We start from the raw sequence: 22,936 nt of genomic DNA, 5'->3' as shown, positions 1-22,936 counted from the left end.
TCTACAAGAATAAAGTTGCGTAGTAGACATCAGCCCTTAGAAAGCAGTGTATGTATGAAGTTTTTCCTTCTTCTCGATGACATCTTCGCATGGAAGATCTTGGTGCTTGCGTCTCCCGCTTTCAGCCAGATAAAACGGGAGGCTTGTCGCTTGCGGACCCATTCCAGAGCGGCCAGGCCAAGAACCCTGTTTTTTAGCAGCTTTCTGAGGCGGGATTCCTTCTATGTAAGGGTTCTCTTCTCTTGTGCTATGTCGAGGCGTAGGATCCCCTCTGAGGCAATGTGGAATTTCAGGCGAGCTCCTCCAATTAGCAATTTACTCGCAGCTTCAAGCCAGCGGCCGTCCTTCTCATCTTGATCTTGATTCTCACCAGCGGGCAGGTGTGGTTCATTGGTCTCTGCCAAGCCCTTGTGACCGTCTCCTGGAAACGTGGGGGCTTGGGCCAGAAACCTTCAAAACGAAAACGCGCCGGCTGGGGCGGCGCAGCGGTGCAAGCGAGCGGGAGGGGACAATTATCTGACACTGAAGTGGAGGCGGCCATGAGCATATATTTTGAGAAGAGCATCTCCCATGGCACGTTGCATAGGTACTTATTGATGCAGCAGAGGGTAGGGTCTTCTCGCCATTTGACCAGGTGAATTTTCTGTTCTTACACTTGATCTCTTTCAAACCAGCGCTGTCAATGGCTTGTCTGAACCTGCCCATCATTCTTATGTTAAGGTTGCTGTTGTTTTTGTCTCTGGCTTCCAGAATTATGTTGAAATCCCCGCAGAGGAGCCAGAGCTCTCCAGTCCCCGGGGCGGCAGTGGCCATCTCCTGCAGGAATTGATCCTTTCGGCCGTCGTCCGCAGGGCCGTAGACCGTTGTGATCCAAAAGCTAGATTGGGATTGGAGAACGGTCACTTTGGCTGAGATTGAAAACAGCCCGATCCTATGGAATTGAACATCCAGCAAGCCCCTGTCCCAGAACATGGCTATCCCACCGCGCGATCCAATGGTGGGAAGGACGACGCAGCCATCCAGCTGAGCCCTGCCTATATCTCTAACTAGTTCCGACGACCACACATCGATCTTAGTTTCTTGCAGGCAGAGCAGGCTGCTCTTGTGCGTCGTGGCTACTTCGTTTATCATCGTGTGCTTGGCCGCAGAGTTTAAACCCCTCACGTTCCATGACAGTATTGGCGGGTAGCAGCTATTCATGGGGACACTAAATTTTCTCCGCGAAGCTATCAATACTAATGAGTGAAGGAAAATACACAGCCCAACTAGCAGGGGTACAACTGGAGCCACCAATAGCCCCAACATCTCGCCGTTGCAGAACTAAACTAAGCACTTCCCAAGCACTAATCATAGCTAAACCTAACTCGAATCGGCTTAAGGCTGATCGCCCTCGGAGGCTAATACATGAAGAAGCTAACATGGGGAAACTATGGGGCCGGGTCGACCGGAGCGTCAGGTCCGGCGAGGCCAGCAGCCACCCGGAGTGCTCCAGCATCTAGGTCGGTGAGCATGGCGATGCCTTGGATGTTACTATCCAACAGAGGCTCGTCAAAGCGCTTGATGAGGGCAGCCACCGCCTTGTCATTCATCTTCTCTTTCGGCTCAAGCAGGCCCAGCTTCTGCACCAGCCTGAGAGCCGCGCGCTGCACCACTGGCGTGGAGATGTCCTGCGCTGCTTGACGGGCGCTGCTCCTTCGGGGGGTTGCTGCAGCTCTGGTCTTCGGGGGGCAGAGGAGCGGCATGAACCAGGGGTGGGGAGCACAGCAGCGATGGTGTTGGTGAAGAGGTCGTGCTGCACTGGGACGTCGTCCTCCTCGACGATGCCTAGGGCGTGCACCTGGCGCGTCACCGCCCCCACCTCCGTCTCAGTTGTGGCCAGTGTGGGCGTGGCCTGGCAGGCGAACTGGAGCGGTTCCTTGAGCGTGTTGGCGATGGTGGCGTTGAGCTCCAGCTGCATGCAGTTCATCTTTGGGGGGGCTGGCACCGTCTTGTCTGCGAGGAAAGCGGCCACCGGGTCTTCAACTGGTGGAGGCGCCTGGGGAGCTTGCCGTAGTGGAAGCGGGGGGTGGCCTTGATCGCTGCAGGCTCGTGCACGTGCCTGATGTTGCTGTGTCCCCTGGCGCCGCCTCCGTGGTGCCATGCAACAGGCGTCCTGTTGCGCCTCCGTGAGGGCTCAGCATTGCTTGCCTTCTCCTTTCCCTTGTCCGCGCGCCCGTGACCAAGGAGGGTGTCCCTCCAGGATCGGCGGCCGTTGCTGTTGTCATCGTGGTCGCCATCTTGCCGCGGCCCGCCCATCGGAAAGCCACGGCAGCCCGAGGAGAGAACGGTCGGGGCGGTCCCGCGGCCGCGTCCCTGACCGTCCTCCACGTGAGCCGTCCAGGTGCCAGGAGAGATGCGAGGCAGCGGCTCTCCATCGTTGGAGTCAAAGGAAGGGAGCCCGCTCTGCCGCGAGTGTGAAGAGGGGGGCGTGCGGGGTGTCCAGTCTTCCATCCTGTCGACGTGGATGAGTAGATCATAGCGCTTCACCCACTGCGGTGGCGCAGCGCTGCGGTCCGGCGGCGAGTAGCCGAGCATCTCCTCCACCCGGCCGGCGCCCCTCTTCATCACTCAGAAAGTGTGGGTCGTCGGGATGTGGGCCACGTCCCACACCCACACCTAGCAGGCGAAGTGCTTGGTGTGCCGCGCTCGTGCGTGCGGCTGTCGAGGCGGTCGACGCGGCACATCTTGCCCAGCGCTTCCTCCGCCCCTTCAAGCGACCAGAACTGCATCGGGAGGTGCTCGATGACGACGCGTACGTGGAGGGTGAAGTTGAGCAGCGCGGATGGTCGTCCTCATGCCACGGGTTGATGTCAAAGCGCACGCCGTCGACCGTGATGAAGCCCCGCGCCACGGTGTTGTCCCGGAGGGCGGGCAACTCGAAGAAGACGAAGAAGCACTCCGGGTCATGCTCCGTGACCCGCAGCAGGTGCGGCGGGACCCGCAGCTGCTCATCCATCGCGTGCCCCACCATGAGAGGGCTGGCCGCGCCCCGGCCCCCAGGCGCGGTCAGCGTCACCGCGTGCTGACGCAAGACGAACACCTGGTGATCCATGGCCGGGGAGGACACGACCACCTGGTGGCTGGAGTGAGGGCGACGAGAAGGGTCGGTGTGGTTAAAGCGTCCCTGGCTGGACATGGTGGCGGACGGCTCAGAGGGCACAGGCAGCGATGGCGGGGGCGGGGGGAAGGGTGGAGGCGAGGCGTGGGGGAAACAAAGGCGGTCTTGAACTAGAAGCCGCGGCCTAGCTACAGGCTTGGAGCTCACTCTACTGCAGCGCAACCTAGGATTGTGTGGGCATTCCCTGCCGAAGTGGCCCGGGAGCTTGCAGATGATGCAGCATAATGGATCTCTACAGTCTTTCTGGCGATGGCGAGGGCTGAGGCAGCGAAAACAAAGGCCCTTGAAGTGGCTTAAAAAGGCCTCACGGCCAGGGTTGGGGCTTGGGGCGGGACGCCGGTCCGACCCGTGCCAACGACGATGCGAGCTATTGCCCCGGGAGCCAGAGCAAGGTCTCCGGTTTTTCCTCGCCACCACCTCCGTCCATCCACCGTCCACCCCAGAAGGGGAAGTGGGAGCCGAGGGTGAGAGGACGACCACAGTGGATTTAAGCCTCTGCCCACCAGGAGGGGGGACAGCGCTGGATCCGCTGGGTCGAGCGCAGCCGCGCCGCGCGAGCATTCACCCCGCAGCAGGATACGCGGCGGGGGCGGCAGATCTGGAGAAGACCGGCGATGGGATGACAGCTGGGTCTCCGGGACCTGCGACGAACCGCTGGATCAGGTCGCGCAAGGCACCGAGGCTGGGGTGCCCCATACGCCGCTGTCGCGGGAGCTGTGCCTTGAGCTACACCTAGAGCTAGAGGGGCGCCGGCGCCCCATGCGGGAGGGGGGCCGGGCGGGCAGCGTGGTGAGGGGCGGTGGCCGCCGCGGCCGGAGTGGCACGCGGCGCGGAGCAGAGCCTATCTAGAGCGGAGACGTCCCAAAATAAGTACTACAAACAACTCATACATGCCGAGATATGGCCTCTACAGTTTGCATCCGCTAGCTAGCAAAGAACGTGGGAAGATTAGGTAGCTAAGTTACATTGATCCCTACAAGCACTAACCAAAGAGGTCACGATATTCTCAATACTTCAAAATACTCCGAATTGGCAAAACTGTAATATTTTCTATGCACATGCTATAATAAAATACTATAGTTTTTCAATACTACGGGTTTTGTAATACTTTGCTACCAAACATAGATTAGGTTTTTACATACTGTGGTTTTTCTTAATTTTGGCAAAACCACCACATTGTTTGAAACAGTAGTTCTGACTGGCTGGACCTAACTCAGTTACATCCACGCAACCGACCGGCGTGTAAAACGAGCAGTCATGCTATACAGGTCAGGTGCATACCTAGCAGCCATACCCTTATTCATGTGACTATTGTTAAAGTCGGTAGAGAAAAAAGAGGACGACACCTGTTTTTCAAAAACTGTGAAATTACCACAACATTTTACCATGGTTTATTAAACTAGAAAATTATTGAGACCAAACACATCAAAGTTTTCAAACTATGGTTTCTAACAAATACTATAGTACTCTTTAGAAACTTAAAAAATATTGTGTTACCTAATGCACTTTAAATATGTATGTGTGAATGCAATGACAAACTAAATCATAAAATTTCTTGGTTTTACATACCTTGAAAATACTTATTATAGATATTATAAGACCTTTCTGGTCATTGGAGGTGAGATCGGGCGCTGCAGTTGCGAGAGAAGAGAGAAGTAACTCAAGGAAGAAGAAAACATCCCGATTATCCTCATTTCCCTTTGTTTTTCAGTCATTTAAGATTTGTCCCATCACTAGTCCTCAAGCCCTCAACAAGCAGTAGTGAAGTTGATTGTTTAAAAAATGTCTTTTATCTTTGAAACCTACTTTTTGATCAACAACCTGTTGTCTTTACTAACTACATGCATTTACTGGTTGTCATCAGAAACTATTAAATGCATGGTAAAAATTTCACCCTTGGAGAGACCCACCCTTAAGTCATGCCCCAGCTAGCTAGCCTGCTCTTTGTCAGAATGGCCCCTTGTATTTCCCTGCGTATTGTCAGTCCTAAGCACAAGAAAATGAATGTGGCATCCACGAAGAAAAAAATGTCTATTGTCAGATCGCACTGGCCAGCTGCTACCGTGTCCAGAAAATCCACTCTCACCAAAGTTTTATTTTTCATTGGTAACTATAATTATGGGATAATCGTTGCATTAATCTTGTGGAGTAGTTTCCATTTTGTCACTACACGCTAAACGTGTTGAGGTGCTCACCATTTGGACGATCTAGACCATCAGATTATTTATTGTTTAGAAAAGAGTAACCAGACTATTCAGAACAATTCCAATTTTATCAGATTATTTAAAGAAAGAGTTGACACCATTTTTGGAAACAATTTCCATACTCATTTTACACACCTACCATATTATTAGAAAAAAATGCACATACCAAATTATTAGAAAGGTGTTATCAGAATTTGTAGGAAGCTAACAAAGTTTACTCATCTTGCAGATTATTTAGAAAACGAGACATGTTTCCCGTTAGAATTCTAGTTTATTTGAACTTAAGTTTTGTTAAACCTTGTTCTGCCTTTTTTTTGCAGCACTTTATGGATAGGAGGCTTTAACCATTCTTGATCGAGAATAGCCTGGAAATGATACAAAACACCAACCGAGATGATGGACGAGTCCATCACTCTTGCTTCAATCTTGCAGTCCGTAAGCTTGGTTGCACCAAAGTAGAGAGGAACAAAGGCACTGACTGTCTTGGAAGCAAGCACTTTTTTGATTTGCAATTCCATGCTCAAGTTGGGCCCTAAAGCAGTCTTTGATGCAGCAACCAAACCACGCTGCGGTGCTGATTGATAGTGTCGTGGTTCGGCCTTTTCCGAAATATGACGTCTTCAACTCTGCAATTGTAAGTGATTCTCGCACTTACAAATTAGTTTGTTTATTATGTTAGCCATTAACATGTGTCTACCTATTGCAGTATCTACTACCATTGGCTCTCGTGGATTCCTCCTACGGGATATCTATTGTGAACATTGAGAGGAGGATTATCTTGATTGCGATTTCCTATTCAGCGTCGTTTTTCTTCATTGATCGTAGAAAGCGGCAGGGTGTGCATTCTGTTTTTGTGATTTGATTCAGTTCAGTTTATACAGTTTTTATACTTCGTTTATACGGTTTTGTATAAAAATACGGTTCGGTTTCGGTAATAACCATTTGATTTTGGTTCGGTTTCGGTAATAACCAAATTAACCAAAGTTGACGCGAATTTATTAACAACACATTATTTTTTGTCACATATTTGAATTTTCAGTTCAGGGATAATCAAAGGTTGAAGTATGTTTCATTGTTGTACAATACCATGTAACAAACTTATTTATCCAATGTTGGTTAAGTGTTTTTGCCATCTTAGTTATGCTTACAAGTTTTATATCTCCTGGTCAGGCAACTTTCTACAAGCGCGTGGTGACTTGTTCCCGTTATCAAAAAAGAATTGACATGTTCCCTTCATTTGCCTACTCCAAATTAGAAGCGTCTGAATCTGAACGGGGGGCACATGTTGCCTTCGTACAATGGTATGTGCATATTCAGGATATAATATCTCCTTCCTAGCATAAATGAACAAACTTAGGTGACCTGGTTGGCCACCAAACTTCAGGCAATGGGCCTTCCGGAGTTCGACTCCAGGTATGTGCGATTTTTTTTCGCAAGTTGTAGTTCACTTCATTTCCGTTTTTTGGTTTAATTGAATGGTTGTTGGTTTCTAAACGAAAAAACTGAATAGCATATGGTTATCAGATCCGGAAACAGTAAATGAAACAGAAAATCAGAAAAACCAAAATTTCGGTTCGGTTTCTGGTTTCTGGTTTGGTTTTGCACACCCTGCAGACACGAGGGATCTCTACATACTTCTTAAAATGGACCATATAGCGATGAAACGCAACAGGGTTTTGGGAACATTACAAATGCTTCCTTCGGCCATTTTTTCTTTTACTGTTGTTCTTTCGCTTTACTTGAGTTTTTCTCTTGTTCGTGTTTTGTTATTTTTCCATTTTTAGTTTTTCTTTCTATTTTTAGTTTTTAGTTTTAGTTTTAGTTTTTATCATTTTTTATCATTTTATTTCATGAACTTTTCTTCAAATTAATGAACATTATTGGAATGAACATTTTTTCCAAATGGATGAACTTCAAATTCGTGAACCTTTTTCACACTCATGATCTTTCTTTCAAATTCGTGATTTTGTTTGAATTAGTGAACATTTTTCAAACTAACATTTTTTTTCAAATCCATAAACTTCAAATTCGTGAACCTTTTTCAAACTCATGAAATTTCTTTCAAATTCGTGAACATTTTTTGAATTCATGAACTTATTCAAATTCGTGATTATTTTTCTAATTTGTGAAATTCTTTTCAAATCCATGATTTTTTTAATTCACACTTTTTTAAGTTTCGTGAACAATATTGAACACACGAACCTTTTTAAATTTAAAAACCAGCAATCAGGTTTTCACTAAACAACACAGCATAAAAGGAGAAAACCGAGGAAAAAAGAAGAGTGAGTGCAAAAAAGCATGGGAGCAGCTAGGGACGCGACCGAGGGAGGGCGGATCCTATTTGGCGCATATGTGCCCGCTTGCGAACGGGTGCCTGAAGTGCTCGGGCGCTGGGCCGGCCCAATAGCTTTTTTTCTTCTCTGTTTTAATTAGCAAAAAAAACTGTGTTAGCTGTGATTCGAACCAGCGACCTCGGGTGTAACCAGCACACCACTACGCAGGATTTTTTTGAGACAATCTCGCATGCTTTTATTCATTGTTCATAATGTTTACAGGAAGAAAATCCAGGTCTCCTGGTTGGCCCAGCCACACATGACGGCCATATCCTAATGACAAAGCATATTTAGCGAGATTGTGAGCCTCGAAATTCGAGCTCCTATACTCATGAACTACTTTACATGAAATAAAAGAATTCACACGGTGTAAAATTTCATGGACAATAGCTCCATATCCAGCCCCTGAGTTTTTCTGGACATCAACAACCACCCTCTTGCAATGCGATGCAATCTGAACCGTGTTAGCATATAGATCCTCAGCCAAAGCTTGAGCCTCTCGTATAGCAATCGCTTCCAGAGTGCTCGCATCCGTAATGAACTTGAGTTTTAGGGCTGAGGCTCCCAAGAAACTGCCTTCGTGGTCTCGGCATACCACCCCCACAGCACCTAATCCTCTTCCCTGGACACTGCCGCATCCGCATTCAACTTCACATGTCCACCAGGCGGAGCCAGCCACACAGTTGGTCTGACGATACGCGGTTGCTTCGACGCTCCTCTGTCTCTCATGTCCGCCAGCTCCAAATCCCCCAGGTAGCGGTTTATAAAAGAGTTAGTTGAGAAAGGACTGTCAAATATTTCTTCATGTATTGCTCTTCTTCTTGATCGCCAGACCGCCCATAGAGTCACCACCATCCGTGTGAATTCCGTATGTGACAACGAATCATGCATAGTAAAGATCCAGTTTTTTGCATCAAGGGACAAGTTGTCAAGCATTAACTCCACTATTTCCTCTGAGCAAAGTGACCATACACTTCTAGCCATCACACAATCTATCAACGCATGCTTCAATCATCTTGTGCCGAACAGAAGGCACACACACTTGAAGTTGCCATATTCCGGTGGTGTAATACCCCTGTTGTTGGGATCGATTCATGGCATAACCTCCATAAGAACACTTTAAGTTTTGAGGGGACCTTGATGTGCCACAAAGCAGTCCAAGCTGCTTCTTCTGTTGCCTCATTTGAGTGTCCTCCCACCGGCTGCAGCAATGCCTCCCCTTGTAATTTCAGTTTCAGCAGCAATTTATATACTGACCTTACTGAAAAAATTCCGCGTTCATCTTCTCCCCAAGCCCAAAAATCATCAACTTTTGTAGTGCAGAGTGGTATGTTTAGTATTATGTTGGCGTCCAGGGCAGAAAAATTGTACGCACCTTTTCTTCTATCCACCTTGCCTTAGTGGCATCAATTAGCTCTACAACTCGTACTGGTTTATCCACAACCAAGCTCGCCATTGGTCTCATTAGGCCCGAACGTGGGAGCCAATTATGTTCCCATATATTGGTTTCTTCTCTAGTTCCAATCCTCCGTATCAGACCTTGTTCAAGTGCTCCTCTCCCCTCTATAATAGCTCTCTGTATCTGCGATGGTTTGCCTCCCAATTCTGCCTCAAGAAAAGACGTAGATGCAAAATACTTTGCTTGTAGAATTCTGGCACTTAAAGTGTTGGGTGACTGAATTAAGCGCCATGCTTGCCTTGCTAAAAGTGAGAGATTAAAGAGATCAATATCTCTAAAACCAAGTCCTCCCAAATACTTGGGTTTTGTGCATATGTCCCACGAAATCCAGCAAGGTTTCCTCTTCCCTCTTTTACTTTCCCACCAAAACTGTCTGATCATAGAGGTAATGCTTCCACAAATGCCTCGCGGTAACCTAAAACAAGACATTGAATAGACAGGTATCGCCTGAGCCACCGCCTTGATAAGCACCTCCTTACCGGCATATGATAGCAGCTTCTCCATCCACCCCTTGATTTTGTCCCATACCCTGTCTCTTAGATATTTGAAAGTGCCATTCTTTGCATGACCCACATCCGTGGCATCCCAAGATACCGATCGCTTAACTGCTCATCATGAACTTGCAAGGTGTTTTTAATCCCATCCCTTGTTGCCTGTGGACAGCCTTTACTAAAGAAGATCGAAGATTTCTCATTATTCACTCTTTGCCCAGATGCCCTGCAATATGTTTCCAACAGATTTGGCACCACCTCTGCCCCTTCTGTACTCGCCTTGAACAACAGCAGGCTATCATCAGCGAAGAGCAAGCGGTTGACAACCGGAGCTGTCGGGGCCACCTGGACTCCGGAAAATGCTGACGACTGAGGAACTGATTTCAGTAGGCACGAAAGGCCCTCCGCTGCTATCAAGAAAAGATAAGGGGAGATAGGGTCTCCCTGTCGAATCCCTCTGCTAGGTTTAAACTCCTCCAACTTTTCTCCATTAAACAGAACAGAAAAAGAAACTGATTTGATCATACTCATTACCACCTTTATCCACTGCTGAGCAAAACCTAGCCTCTCCATCATTGCTTGGAGATAGTCCCACTCGAGCCTGTCATAAGCTTTCATCATATCCAACTTGAGAGCACAGTGACTATTTTTCTTTGACTTACTTCCCTTCATAAAATGCAAACACTCATATGCCGTGATAATATTGTCTGTTATGAGCCTGCCAGGAACAAATGCAGACTATTCCTCTGAGATTATCTCCGGAAAAATTTGCTTCAATCTGTTTGCAATCACCTTCGAAGCAATTTTATACAAAACATTGCACAAACTGATAGGTCTGAACTGACTAAGTAATGTTGGACTCAATACCTTTGGGATAAGGACCAAGAAGGTGTCATTGATACATTCTGCATCTTCCTCCCCTCGGACTATCCTGAGAATAGCCTTTGTCACCTCATTCCCACACACATCCCAATGGCGCTGATAGAAGTGAGCCGGGAATCCATCCGGGCCCGGAGATTTTGTTGGGAACATCTGAAAAAGAGCAGCCTTGACTTCATCTTCAGAATATTCTGCACATAGAATGCCATTCATCTCTGAGGTGACCTTCCGCGGCACATGCCTTAGGACCGCCTCCATGTCCGACACCCCCTCGGTTGTGTATAAATTCTTATAGAAGGATGTGACCATCTCTTTTAGTTCTTCCGGGTCATCCACCTAAACCCCCAAAGAATTCATCAAAGCTTTAATCATATTTTTCTTCCTCCTCATGCTAGCTCTCATATGGAAAAAATTTGTGTTCTTGTCTCCCGCCGTCAGCCACCCAATCCTTGAACGCTGCCTCCACAACAATTCTTCTCTATGGTATAATTCCACCAGCTTCTCATTCACCTTTTTCTCTTCATGACAAGGTCCAGGTCGTCCAGGGGCATTCCGCAGCTCGTCAAGTTTCTTTTTCAACTCCTTTATTTCACGGCGCACAGACCCAAAAGTCCTCCTGTCCCATTTTCTCAAATTATTTGACAAGTTTGCTAGCTTATTTTTCAAATCTGCCACTCTTCCTTCCTCCATCGGTGCCGCCCACGAGGCACTAATTGTGCCCTTCAGATCTTCATGTGTTTCCCATGCCACCTCATAGCGGAAGATCTTCTCCTTTACTTGGCGATGGTCCTGCTCCAAGTTTAACACAAGTTGTATCGGGCCATGATCCGATGTTGTTGACGTTAGATGGTTAACACCCGCGAGTGGAAATAGAGAACACCACTTGGTTGAACCAAGAGCCCAATCCAACCTAACTCTAGTATAAGAACCCCCCATAACCTTCTTCTCAAAAGTCCAGAACCTCCCCTTATACCCCAAATCCATAAGCATGCAAGTATCGACCATGTCCCTGAATCCTTGGATCTGAGCATTGCTTCTCTCTCCAACCCCCTCATGTTCTTCTGGATGTAAGACTTCGTTGAAATCCCCTATACATAGCCATGGGAGGGGGCTTAAACTTGCTATATTTTTCAAAGTCTCCCAGGTCTGGTGCCTCAAGTTTGTTTGAGCTTCACCGTACACCACTGTTAGTCTCCACGGGTCACAACCCGGGATCCTCACCTCACAATCCACGTGATAATCCGAGTAACCAGAAATACCAATGTTTATTGAATTATTTCAGAACAAACCAATTCATCCACTTCTGCCTACACTGCTGATAGCATAACCATTATCATAACCAACTGAAGTAGCTAAACTTTCTACCCTAACTTTATCAATTTGAGTCTCTATTATACACAGAACGATAGGGGCAAAATTCTTCACGATCTCCCGAAGCTCACGAACTGTCGAGGCTTTGCCCGCACCCCGACAATTCCAACATATGATACTCATTGCTTCCGGCGGTACTCCTCACGGGAGCCCACCGATAGATCTTTGTATGCCTCGTTGCCCTCTACCGTGTTGGTCTCTTCTGCTTCATGATCCACTTCAAGAGTGCTATCCAACTTCCTCCCCTGGCCATCCCCTTTCTTCGGCCTTTTCACTTCTTTTCTCGGAGACACATACACCGGAGGCAAAGGAGGCACTCCCGACGGTTTCTTCCTCACCACCAACGCCGTGGCCGTACCCGACAAAACTCATTCTCCTACTCCTGTACCCGTTCCGAGGAGGTTAGCTGTTGTGTTATCAGCCGACAGCCTCTTGAGCGAGCCCCCCCCCCCCGATCCATCCTCCTCTTCCATTGACATCTTTCTTCCCCTACCCCCCGAAGCACTGATTTCAGGTCCAGTGTTCCCCAGCATGGTGGATTTGTTTCTGCCAACATCATGGTTCTGGACCTGCGGCTAATTTTGAACATGTTGCTGCTGGTTTGACGTATTCATTCCATCCCCATATTGCGCCTTCTCCTCCGACTCATCTGCTGCTTCATGGGTCTGCGGCGGTCTTGCATTGAACCTCCATCTCTGGTTCGGATTATACTGTTCCCTTCCTCTGCCTCGTCCTCCCATCGCATAACCTCCTCTCCCCCTCTGTGATTGAGCATACCCTCTTCCTGCTGATCGGACTCTCACATTATCTACAAATAAGAAAGCACCCCATTCAAAGGCAGATTCGTCGTGAACCCCGTTTCCACACTCCTCGTGCCAGTGACCAAACTCTCCACAATTATAACAGAATATAGGCAGCTTCTCATACTTGACTTGATATTTCACCCTCTCATCGCCTTTCTTTCCAGTGACAAACCTCTTAATCTTTGTGTTCACATCTATCTTCACCTTGACTCTCACGAACTCGCCGAAAAATCCAGCCGGCAGCTTTAGTTGCACCTCCATCACCTCACCAATCCTCGAAGCCAAGCCTCTCACCGCCGGCTCAATAAGAAACTTGTCTGGCAAGCGATGGATCTGCGCCTACACCTCGATCTTATCCAGCTTGAACGAATCAGGGTTTTTGAAACCGTCTTATTCCTCCAAAATCACAGCCTGATCCCTAAACAGCCATGGACCATCTAGCATAGCTTTCTTCCAATCTGCAAGGCACCCAAACTGCGCTGTGAATAGGTTCTCCCTGATCTTCCTACAGACTACCGCCTTAGCCGGGTTCCAGGCCGCCCTCATGTCACCATAGAGTGCATTAGGGCTAAAGGTTCTTGATGTGTGCACCCTAGCGAACGCCAGCCATTGCGCCGGTTCCATTAGGTCTGGGAGTTCCTCTTCCCACACAAGTCATCCTCTTCCTCCTCCTGTAGGGTAAGGCGAGCGAGCAGATCCTCCGCTGTCTCCTTCCCCTTCTCCCTTTGAGATCCACTGCCTTCCGCCATAGCCGCGATCCAATCCGGCGAAACCCTAGCACTCCGTGCAAGGCAAACAGACTCCTCGTCCAAGGCTGGGTAAGATCACAGGGATCCCCCTTCGTCAGCCCGAGTCGAGAAGATTCAATCACACCCGCGTGCAGCGCCGAAGATAGGATTCCGGCGAAGAATCGCCGGAAGACTACGAAACCCTAGTTCTTTCGCCTAGGGGACTTGAGAAAACAAGATGGCCTGTGCAGTTTCCTCTCTATTCACGCAGGATTTTTTCAAAATGAAATTTTACTTTCTTATACCTTGTCCTTTTACCTTTTTCTGTTTTCCTTTTTCATTTTCAATTTTTTCCTTTTTCTTCTTCCGAGTTCGATGAATTTTTTTTTCAAATCGATGAACTTTTTCAGATTTCTGATTTTTTTTCAAATTCGATGAACTTTTTCAAATCCGATGAACTTTTTTCAAATCTGATGAACTGTTTTCAAAATTGATGATTTTAAAAAAAATCGATGAACTTTTTTCAAATTTGATGAACTTTTTTTCAAAATCTAATGAACTTTTTTTCAAAATTTGATGAATTTTTTTTCAAATTTGATGAACTGTTTCAAAAACCGATCAACTTTTTTTTCAAATCTGATGAACTGTTTTCAAAATCAATGGACTTTTTTCGAATTCACAAACTGTTTTTCAATTTTATGAACTTTTTCTAGAAAAGTCATTGGTCAGATGGTTAGTGGTCAAATGGTCAACGGTCAGCTAGTCCATCCAATCGAATGATCGAACTGGAATATGGAGCGAGCGATGCAGGAAGCGACCGAGCCAGGGACGCAGTGTTCGCGTGTATTTGGGCCGGCCCACTCGAGGAGGCGCATGAGCGCCAGTTGGCCAACCTGGCGCTTAAGACGCTGCAAAAGGAGGTCCCGCGAAGGAGTGTGGCATACAGGGTCGTGGCGGCCCATGAGGTGATCTACGGGCGCTACAAACCTTAGTTGGCACTGAAGGCGCTAACTATATTTTTGGGCTTTTCCTATTTGGCGCATTCTATGTCGAGTAGTGGATCCTTCGGGGACCTCCTATGTGACGCGCTCTGCGGCAAATTGCCGCGCGCGACGCACACACGGAGAGCCCCGACTGGGCCAGCCCATTTAGGGGTCGTGACGATGTAAAAATATAGCGAAAAATCGGATGGAGGAGCGAAAAATCCGTACCTCCAGCTCTGGAGGCCTTCTCGCTAGCCACTCGGGCTGGCAAGTCCTACTGACATTCAATAAGCGCAAACTAGTAAAGAATGTAAAGACAGAGATCCGATCTTTCTCAGAGTTCTCGATCATTCTCTTGGAAATTGTGAACAAAGTTATAAAAATTTGAGCAATATTTGTAAGCATGAATAGAATTTTGAAATATTGAACAAATTTTGAATACTTACCGAAACATCTGAACAAATTTTGAAATTCAAACACAAATTTAAAAACATGAACAATTTTGAAAAACTGTGAAGAATAATTGGAAAATGTGAACATATTTTGAAATTCAGAACATTTTCTGAAATTTTGAACAAAAATTGAAAACAGGGACATTTTTTTAACTCTTGACATTTTTCTAATATGCGAATATTTTACAAATTCCAAAAGATTTTTTGAAAACACAAACATTTTCTTAATTTGAGAACAACATTTGAAAAAGGGAACATATTTTGAAGTGTTGAACATATTATAGAAAAGGCGAACAAATTCTGAAAATTTCGGAGTTTTATTAAAAGCTAAACATTTATTCTAAAAAAGAAAAACACGAATAACTTTATGAAACGCAAAAACATTTTTTGAAACATGAACATTTTTTGAAAAATGTGAACAAATTTTTAAAGGAAGAACATTTTTCTAAAATTTCAACAAAAGCATTTTTTGAAATCATAAACATTTTTGAAAAAATCACAATTTTTTTAACACCCGAACACTTTTTGAACATTTTTTGAAATTATGATTTTTTTTAAAATTTCGAACATTTCATGATTCTAAAAAAGAAAAACACGAATAACTTTTGAAAATTTCAGAGTTTTATTAAAAGCTAAACATTTATTCTAAAAAAGAAAAACACGAATAACTTTATGAAACGCAAAAACATTTTTTGAAACATGAACATTTTTTGAAAAATGTGAACAAATTTTTAAAGGAAGAACATTTTTCTAAAATTTCAACAAAAGCATTTTTTAAAATCATAAACATTTTTGAAAAAATCACGATTTTTTTAACACCCGAACACTTTTTGAAAATTTTGAACATTTGCAGAATTTTATGAAAACAAAAACTTTTTTCGAAAATCACGAACATTTTTTGAAATTATGATTTTTTTAAATTTCGAACATTTTTTAAAGGCAATAATTTTTTTCTAAATATAAGAACAATTTTTGAACATGAACTTAGTTTAAAAAAGATAAAATAACCTTGAAAAGGAAAAAAGAAACAAAAAAGGGAAAAAAGAAAAGAAACAGACAAAAAAGGAAAACAAAAAAACCAGTAAAAGAAAAAAGGTAGGGAACCTTCTAGAACGTTCCCAAAACTGGCTGTCTAGTGGCGGTATGCGCAAAAACTGGGCCGGCTCTTTGCGTCGCTGCTCGGTCGCTCGCCTGTGCGAAGTGCCGGCAGTTTTTTTTTGCGGGAATCATAGAGCTTTATTCAATCATTTCCAGCTCCAGCGCGATCAGCCAACAGGCTCGTCACGAGGAAACCGGGAGGAGAGTTCATCCAGCAATCAGTCACTCCCAGTGTGCTTGCATGCTTTGCACATAGGTGCGCTGAATTGTTGGCTTGTCTCATTACATGTTGAACATCAAAACTAAGAAAAGTTGAGGCTAGCCCTTCAATTTCGAGAAGAATAGGCGCTATAACAGAGCGTGAAAATTGTCGCGAGTTCCAGAGTTGTACCAACTCCAAGCAATCTACTTCAAACACCACTCGTGGAAAACCCCGAAGTTTGCCAAAAATTACTCCGTCTTGTAGAGCCAGAGCTTCTGCAATAAGCGGATTCGTGACATTATGGTGCGGCTTACTCCAGGCAGCAACAAAGGCGGAGGGAGTTCTTGCTAGACCGCCCGCTCCACTTCTGTTTTCAGTCAGCGAGACGCTTGCTGGCTTGCATCCATGTATATTTTTATCCATTCTGGGTCAGGCGGTCTCCAACCATAACTAGGCAAAATCCTGGTATGTTCAACTGGGAGCTCTAACAGCATTAGAGCTTCTCTGATTCGCTTCAAGGACTGGCCGGGATTCAGACTCTCTCTGTCATCTGTTATGTTGTTGCGGGAAGTCCATATTGCCCACATGACTATGATGATCTTCGCCCGGTCTCCCTCATCGATGAGTGTGTCACACAGAATACCCTTGCACCAGGTACTCAGATGTAGTTGTGGCAGTTTGACATTGAGCCACTTCCTAGCTTCTATCCAGAAGCTTTGAGCATGGGAACACTTGATGAATGCATGCACCATGTCTTCGTCTGCACCCTTGGAGAACTTGCATCGGGCCATAGTCGCAATGTGTCTATGCCTCAGTGTTGATTCCACCGGCAGAATGCCGCAGAGGACTCGCTACCAGAAGACACGGACCTTGGGTAGCACTTTGAGCTCCCAGAGTTGAGTCCATAGCTGTTTGTCATTCTCTGAAGTTTCAGTGATCGCCCCTTCCTCTAGAGCTAAATGCTCGTTGCGAGTCATTAGAGCACGATACGTGGATTTTACAGTATAGGACCCTGACCTCTCATGAGCCCACACCCAGAAGTCGTCACCACCACCTTGCCTGAGTGGTAAATTTAAAATTGCATCAGCATCTGGCGGTGTGAAATTACTCCGAATGAGATCAACTTTCCAACTCCAGTTCTCAGTGTCAACTAGGTCTGAAACTGTGTGGAGGGTGGCACTCCCAATCTGAACTGATGGCTGCAGAAATTGCTTCCCAGGGAGCCACTGATCAGTCCAAATATTCACAGAAGTGCCGTCACAAATTCTCTTTAATAAGCCAGCTTCTAGTGCCTTCCTCCCAGCCATAATCCCTTTCTAGGTCGTGGAAGCACCGGCAGTTTGACGCAAAGAGCGTCAAATAGGATATTCGGATCCTTCGCATAGACCAGATCAAAGCTAGCGATCGAACTGGGCCGGCCCATCGGAAAAGCTAACGAGTACATGCATCCGGTTTTGGGAACATTCTGGAAGGTTCCAGCCTGGTTTTTCTGCTTTTGTGAAGATTCTAGAATGTTACAAAACCGTTTTTTGCTGGTTTTTCGCTTTCTTATGTTTTTACTAATCTTTATTTTCTCTTTCTGCTTTTTCTTTTTTATTCAGTTTCTGTGCAAAATTTTCAAAACGTCTTTAGAAAAATTTGGAGATTTCAATTAATAATTCCATTTCAAAACTTGTTCGCTAATTTCAAAGAATATTCATGTTTCCAAATTTTGTTCGGAAGATTCAAAAAAAGTTCTCGTTCCGAAAAACTGTTCACAAATTTCGAAATTTGTTCATGTCTTAAATTGTGTTCAGGAGTTTAAAGAAATGTTCCGTTTCAAATATTATGTGCATTTTTCAAAAAATGTTCATGTTTAGAAATTTTGTTCCGAGTTTAAAAAAAGCTCCGTTTTTCAAAAAATGTTCACTTTCCAAATTTAGTTTTGGAATTTCGAAAAACAAATCTGTTATGAAAAAATGTTTGTGTTTTCAATTTTGTTCCAGAGTTTCATAAAATATTCGTGTTTTCCCAAAATTTAGGAATTTCAAAAAATGTTCCAGTTTTGAAAAAATGTTCATGTATTCTTTTTATCCCAGAGTTTCAGAAAATTGTTCATTATTTTCAAAAATGTTCCCCTTTTGAAAATGTTTGAGTTTTTTAAAATTTTGTTCACAAATTTAAAAAGTGTTCGTGTTTCATAAACATTTCCTTTTTTAAAACAAATGTTTTGGGTTTGAAATTTTGAAAATACTCGAATTTGCGATGGTTTTGGTTCTTAATTTATTCGCACAGGCCAATAATCAGATATTGTTGTCAGGTGAAGTGGTAATAGTATGTCTTATCGAGCTGGATCTCCTGACTTCGATACCTACAAAACGCGACCTACTGGTTCGCTGCTCCTCGCTAGCTTGGGCTGGCCCATTCGGATATCTGCCTGTGCGTTCGGCCGGCAACTTGCCGCAAAGAGCGGCTGGAGCTCCCATGTTTTTTATATCTCTCCAAAATGAAGGAAGTCCCAATAGCACACGCAACAGATGGGTCCGTGACTGGGCTAGCCCACTCGCAGGCACTGACGCGAGTTATGTTTGTAGCACTAGAGTAAAAATGCCAAAAAAGTGGCACGCTTAAGAGGTATTGGACTCATGACCTCCCATTTCCGAACGCTGGTGACTGATGAGAAGTGTGAACTTTTAAGAGCTCACTCCAGGATCAGATTTGAAATATTTTTGGAAAATTATGAACAATTCCGACAAATATTTTCTGAAGACATAACATTTTGTTTGGAATTTTAAAATTAAAATAAAATGTGAAGATTTTTTTTGCAATTCCGATCATTTTTAAAAACACAAACAATTGTTGGAAACATGAATAATTTTTGAAACCCCGAAGAGTTTTAAAAATTCAAACAATTTTTGAAAATTACAAACATTTTTTTAAAAATATGAACACTTTTTAAAAAACACAACCAAAATTTGTAAATTGGAACAAATTTTGAGATTCCTGAAAATTTTACGAAAATATGAATATTCTTTAAATTTCTGAACAAATTTTGAAAACAGGAAATGCTTTAACATTCAGAACATTACAAAAAACTTATGAACACTTCTAAAAACGGAAACAATTTTTTGAAATTCCAAACATTTTTGGAAATTATGCATATTAATTACAAAATAAAAAGATCTTCTGAAATTTGTAATTTTTAAAAAAAGAAACAAGAGAGACAGGGGAAAAACTCAAAAGAAAATAAAGAAAACCTGTAAAGAAATGACAGAAAAAGAAAACCGGTTCAGGACATCTGGAAGGTTCCCAAAACCAGTCAGAACCTTCTAGAAAAGTCCAAAACCGAAACCTTGTGTACGCTGCTACCGCTTCGCTAGCTTGCTGCCCTATGCTCAGCATCGTATAGAATTGTTCCAAAATGAATGCCTAGTTGGCTTTGGCTACATATCCAAAAGCGTAGCTAAGCATATATTTTTTAAAGAAACTAAGTGGTATTTGTATACAATATGTTTTTTTAACACAATACAAATATAGACACTCATACATATACACATACACTCAGAACACACACAAGCACACCTTACATCCACCTTTGAGAAATTGAACGGACACATCATCTAAAGATTGACAAAGTAGCCATAGACGCCTTCATAGTCGATTAGAACGTCTTCTTTCACTGAATGCACATCGCCAAAAGATACGAAACAAATTTTGAAAAATATGAGCACCAATGTAAAGTAGTGGGCCGGATACCACCTTCCTTCTAAATGAACTGGTTCGCTATCTGTATACAATATGCATGCACCGAATTTGCACACCTCGCGCATGCGTCTCATCTCTCGGACGTAAAGCGGTGGCTCTTGTTGCGTGGCAGAGACCGTCCAAGCCGGAGTAATTAATCAGCTGGTGGCCGAAGTTGCCTAATTCGAAATGATTGCATATGTTAATCGATCAATTAAACTACACGCGCATGGCATGCATGCAGCCATGCAGGTGGTCGCTGCTGGGTGCATGGGCCGTCGGCGTCGACGACGTACGCACCGGTCGGCCGTTGCGACCGGCTTGTCCATGAGCAGTTCCGTTTCAGGCCAGGACTCAGAAGCACTGTACGTACCGTGTCGGGATGAAAAGGAGAACTGTGCAGAGCTAGACTGCACACACATAGCCATATAGATGTAGCCTCGCACAGTCACACTGAACATATGCGTGATGGCCTCAACTTGCATGCGTCAAGGCCAGGCCGGGGACAGTACTGGTGTCGATCAGTGCGTAGGGGCGGTCACACACTGATGGAACCACCCGAACTAACCATCTATCGACAGCCTATTTTAAATATGTTCTTAGTAGTTTATTGATCGATCGCAGCCCCATCCACTACTAAGAATAGCCTCTGAGATGTACGTATGGTCATCATGCATGTCGACGCAATGCTGTTCACATAGTATCGTTTAGGTATAGAAAAGGTCCATGCATGTTTCATTGTTAAAGCTATAGCTACGCAAGTGGTACGTACGTAAGCACCGGAAATACCGGGAGCTGAGAGTGCATACGTACGGTGACTCCACAACACCGGACGTGTAATGTGTATAACTAATTTGCCATCCATACAACACATGTATGCATCGTGTGTGCAAGGCAAAAGTTTTTTTCGGCGAATATATAAGGAAAATGTTATATCAGGGTAATTGCTCGCATATACAAATGGACAATGTAATAGCAAGCAGGCAATGATTCGTGTTGGATCAGAATGATATAGTAGTATACACGAGGATGGCAGCAGTCTAAAAGCTAGCAATAGTCTATAGCTAATGGTGCATGCACTTGTTTCATGCATGGCACATCGATCGATCTATCGTTCAACGTAACCCTGCAGGCTGCACAACAGATCGGCCCGTGCATGCACTTGGCATTAGGTTAGCTGCACACTTAGATAAGACTTCGCTGTAACAACCATATAATTGGTGTGGTGTGTGTCAGTCAGATATAACTAACTAGCTAGCCGAACGGCTAGATAGCTACAAATATAGCCGGGCACACGTAGCAACGTGTGCTGTTTTTAGCTAGGGCAGGTTCGTCGATTTGTCATATTGATTTATGTCTATTTCATCATTAGCTCGTTACCCTTTCTTGACCATGACCGACTGGTCTTTTCCATCATAACTTCACATCACAAGTAAACTAATTAGTTGTCCCGATCTGACCTCTTGATTAACATGTTTCACTGTGGTGTAGGTCCAGTGGTTTTTGTCTTTGAAGATGATCGACATGCATGCATGCAGATTAATGTGCAATTGCAAACAGCTTACGTATATACTATCCCCGTTTCTAAATATTTATCTTTCTAAAGATTTCAACAAATAACTACATACGGAGCAAAATGAGTGAATCTATACTTTAAAATATGTTTATATACATCCGTATATGATAGTCTACTTGAAATCTCTAGAAAAAACAAATATTTAGGAACCGAGGGAGTAGTTAGACAAGGATGGCAACGTCGAAGAACCCACGCATGACTTTGTTACAGAAGTACCGGGTCCTGCTTCATGATTATGTCTAATAAAAGGCGAAACTATTATTATGAAAACGCCATCAACATTTGACTACGTACCGTTTCTGCATCCATCTTCCCTAGCGGTTTAGCCAGCGTAGCCCGACTTTGGTTGCCTATGTGTAAGATCACAAGATGCGTACAACCCAGCACCGAAAGCGAGAGTTGAATAATTAAGCATGGCGTCGAAAAAAACATGCAACTAATAGTACAACGATTTTTGAAAAAAAAGCAAAATTGCACAGAGCTATCATGCCTGAAAATATAAGAGCACCTACACTCAGACTAGGCAAATCTGGCCCCTTCAACATCCGCGGTGTGTCCCCGGTCAGCGTCAGACGGCTCCTCATTTGTCCTCCCGGACAACCACATCCTCATATTTAAACGCTCAAATTCATGCAAATCCATACACGTCCATCATATAACACAAATTCATTGCCGAATCAGTAATTCAACAATTCAACTAAGCAAAATAAAGCACAATTCAACCCATACAAAAAAAACGACAATTCATAAATAGGCGATACAAGAATGAATCATTCATACGTGCGTTGATATCCTTCTTCGCCTCAAACCACCTTCTTGCCTTCCGGATCCAAGAGGGAAGCATCGGCCAACATGATCCTCGAATCCTCCGTGTCCCGAGCTAGTTGCAATCTCTCTTTCTCGAGACCAATTGATCCAAAAGTATTTGCCTTCTCCAGCTCACATTAGACATACACGTCATGCTTCTCCACGTCTATCCTCTCCTTCCGAAGCTGCAACTTGTTGTTCACACTCTCTTGCTCGCAATCTATCCTCTCATTTTGCGCACAACAGGAGCTTGTATCTGTCGTCCTTCTTCTCCTCGGTGGAAAAAAATGCCCATCCATGTGACGGACATTTTACCCCTAAATGACCAAGATCACTAATGATGTATGCAACAAAAAAAATCAATGGCATATGCCTCGCTAAATTGATTCAATGGCATATGTATCCCTAAATTGATTCAATGGCATACGGAACAAACGGACGAATCAATACAAAGAGGGCCAACAAATGTATTGTGTCCTGCATTGTAGAAAAAGCGAGTACCGGTATTTGATGGTAATGGTGAGGACGACTAACCTCCATTTCATCAAACAGGACCTGGGCAGACCCGGAGCCAGCGGTTCCTGGAGCTGTCTACGCCTGTTGGAGTTGCAGCGAGTCGTACACCATCTCCGGCGCATTTTGTTACGTCCGGCCGAACAGAGTCGGTCGC

At 44.6% G+C, this 22,936-nt stretch overlaps 1 protein-coding gene across 1 annotated transcript; it reads right to left on the bottom strand.

Moving 5' to 3' along the window:
• Window positions 1-17,011: 17,011 nt before the first annotated feature.
• Window positions 17,012-17,467, bottom strand: LOC141042734 (uncharacterized). The gene has a single exon (XM_073511615.1). The coding sequence runs from the start codon at window positions 17,465-17,467 to the stop codon at window positions 17,012-17,014; it is 456 nt and encodes a 151-aa protein (XP_073367716.1).
• Window positions 17,468-22,936: the final 5,469 nt, after the last annotated feature.

Source organism: Aegilops tauschii, chromosome 3 (assembly GCF_002575655.3).
Source record: "Aegilops tauschii subsp. strangulata cultivar AL8/78 chromosome 3, Aet v6.0, whole genome shotgun sequence".
Taxonomy (NCBI): domain Eukaryota; kingdom Viridiplantae; phylum Streptophyta; class Magnoliopsida; order Poales; family Poaceae; genus Aegilops; species Aegilops tauschii.
The sequence above is the reverse complement of the archived record's forward strand: the minus strand, read 5'-3'. Positions and strand labels throughout refer to the sequence as shown.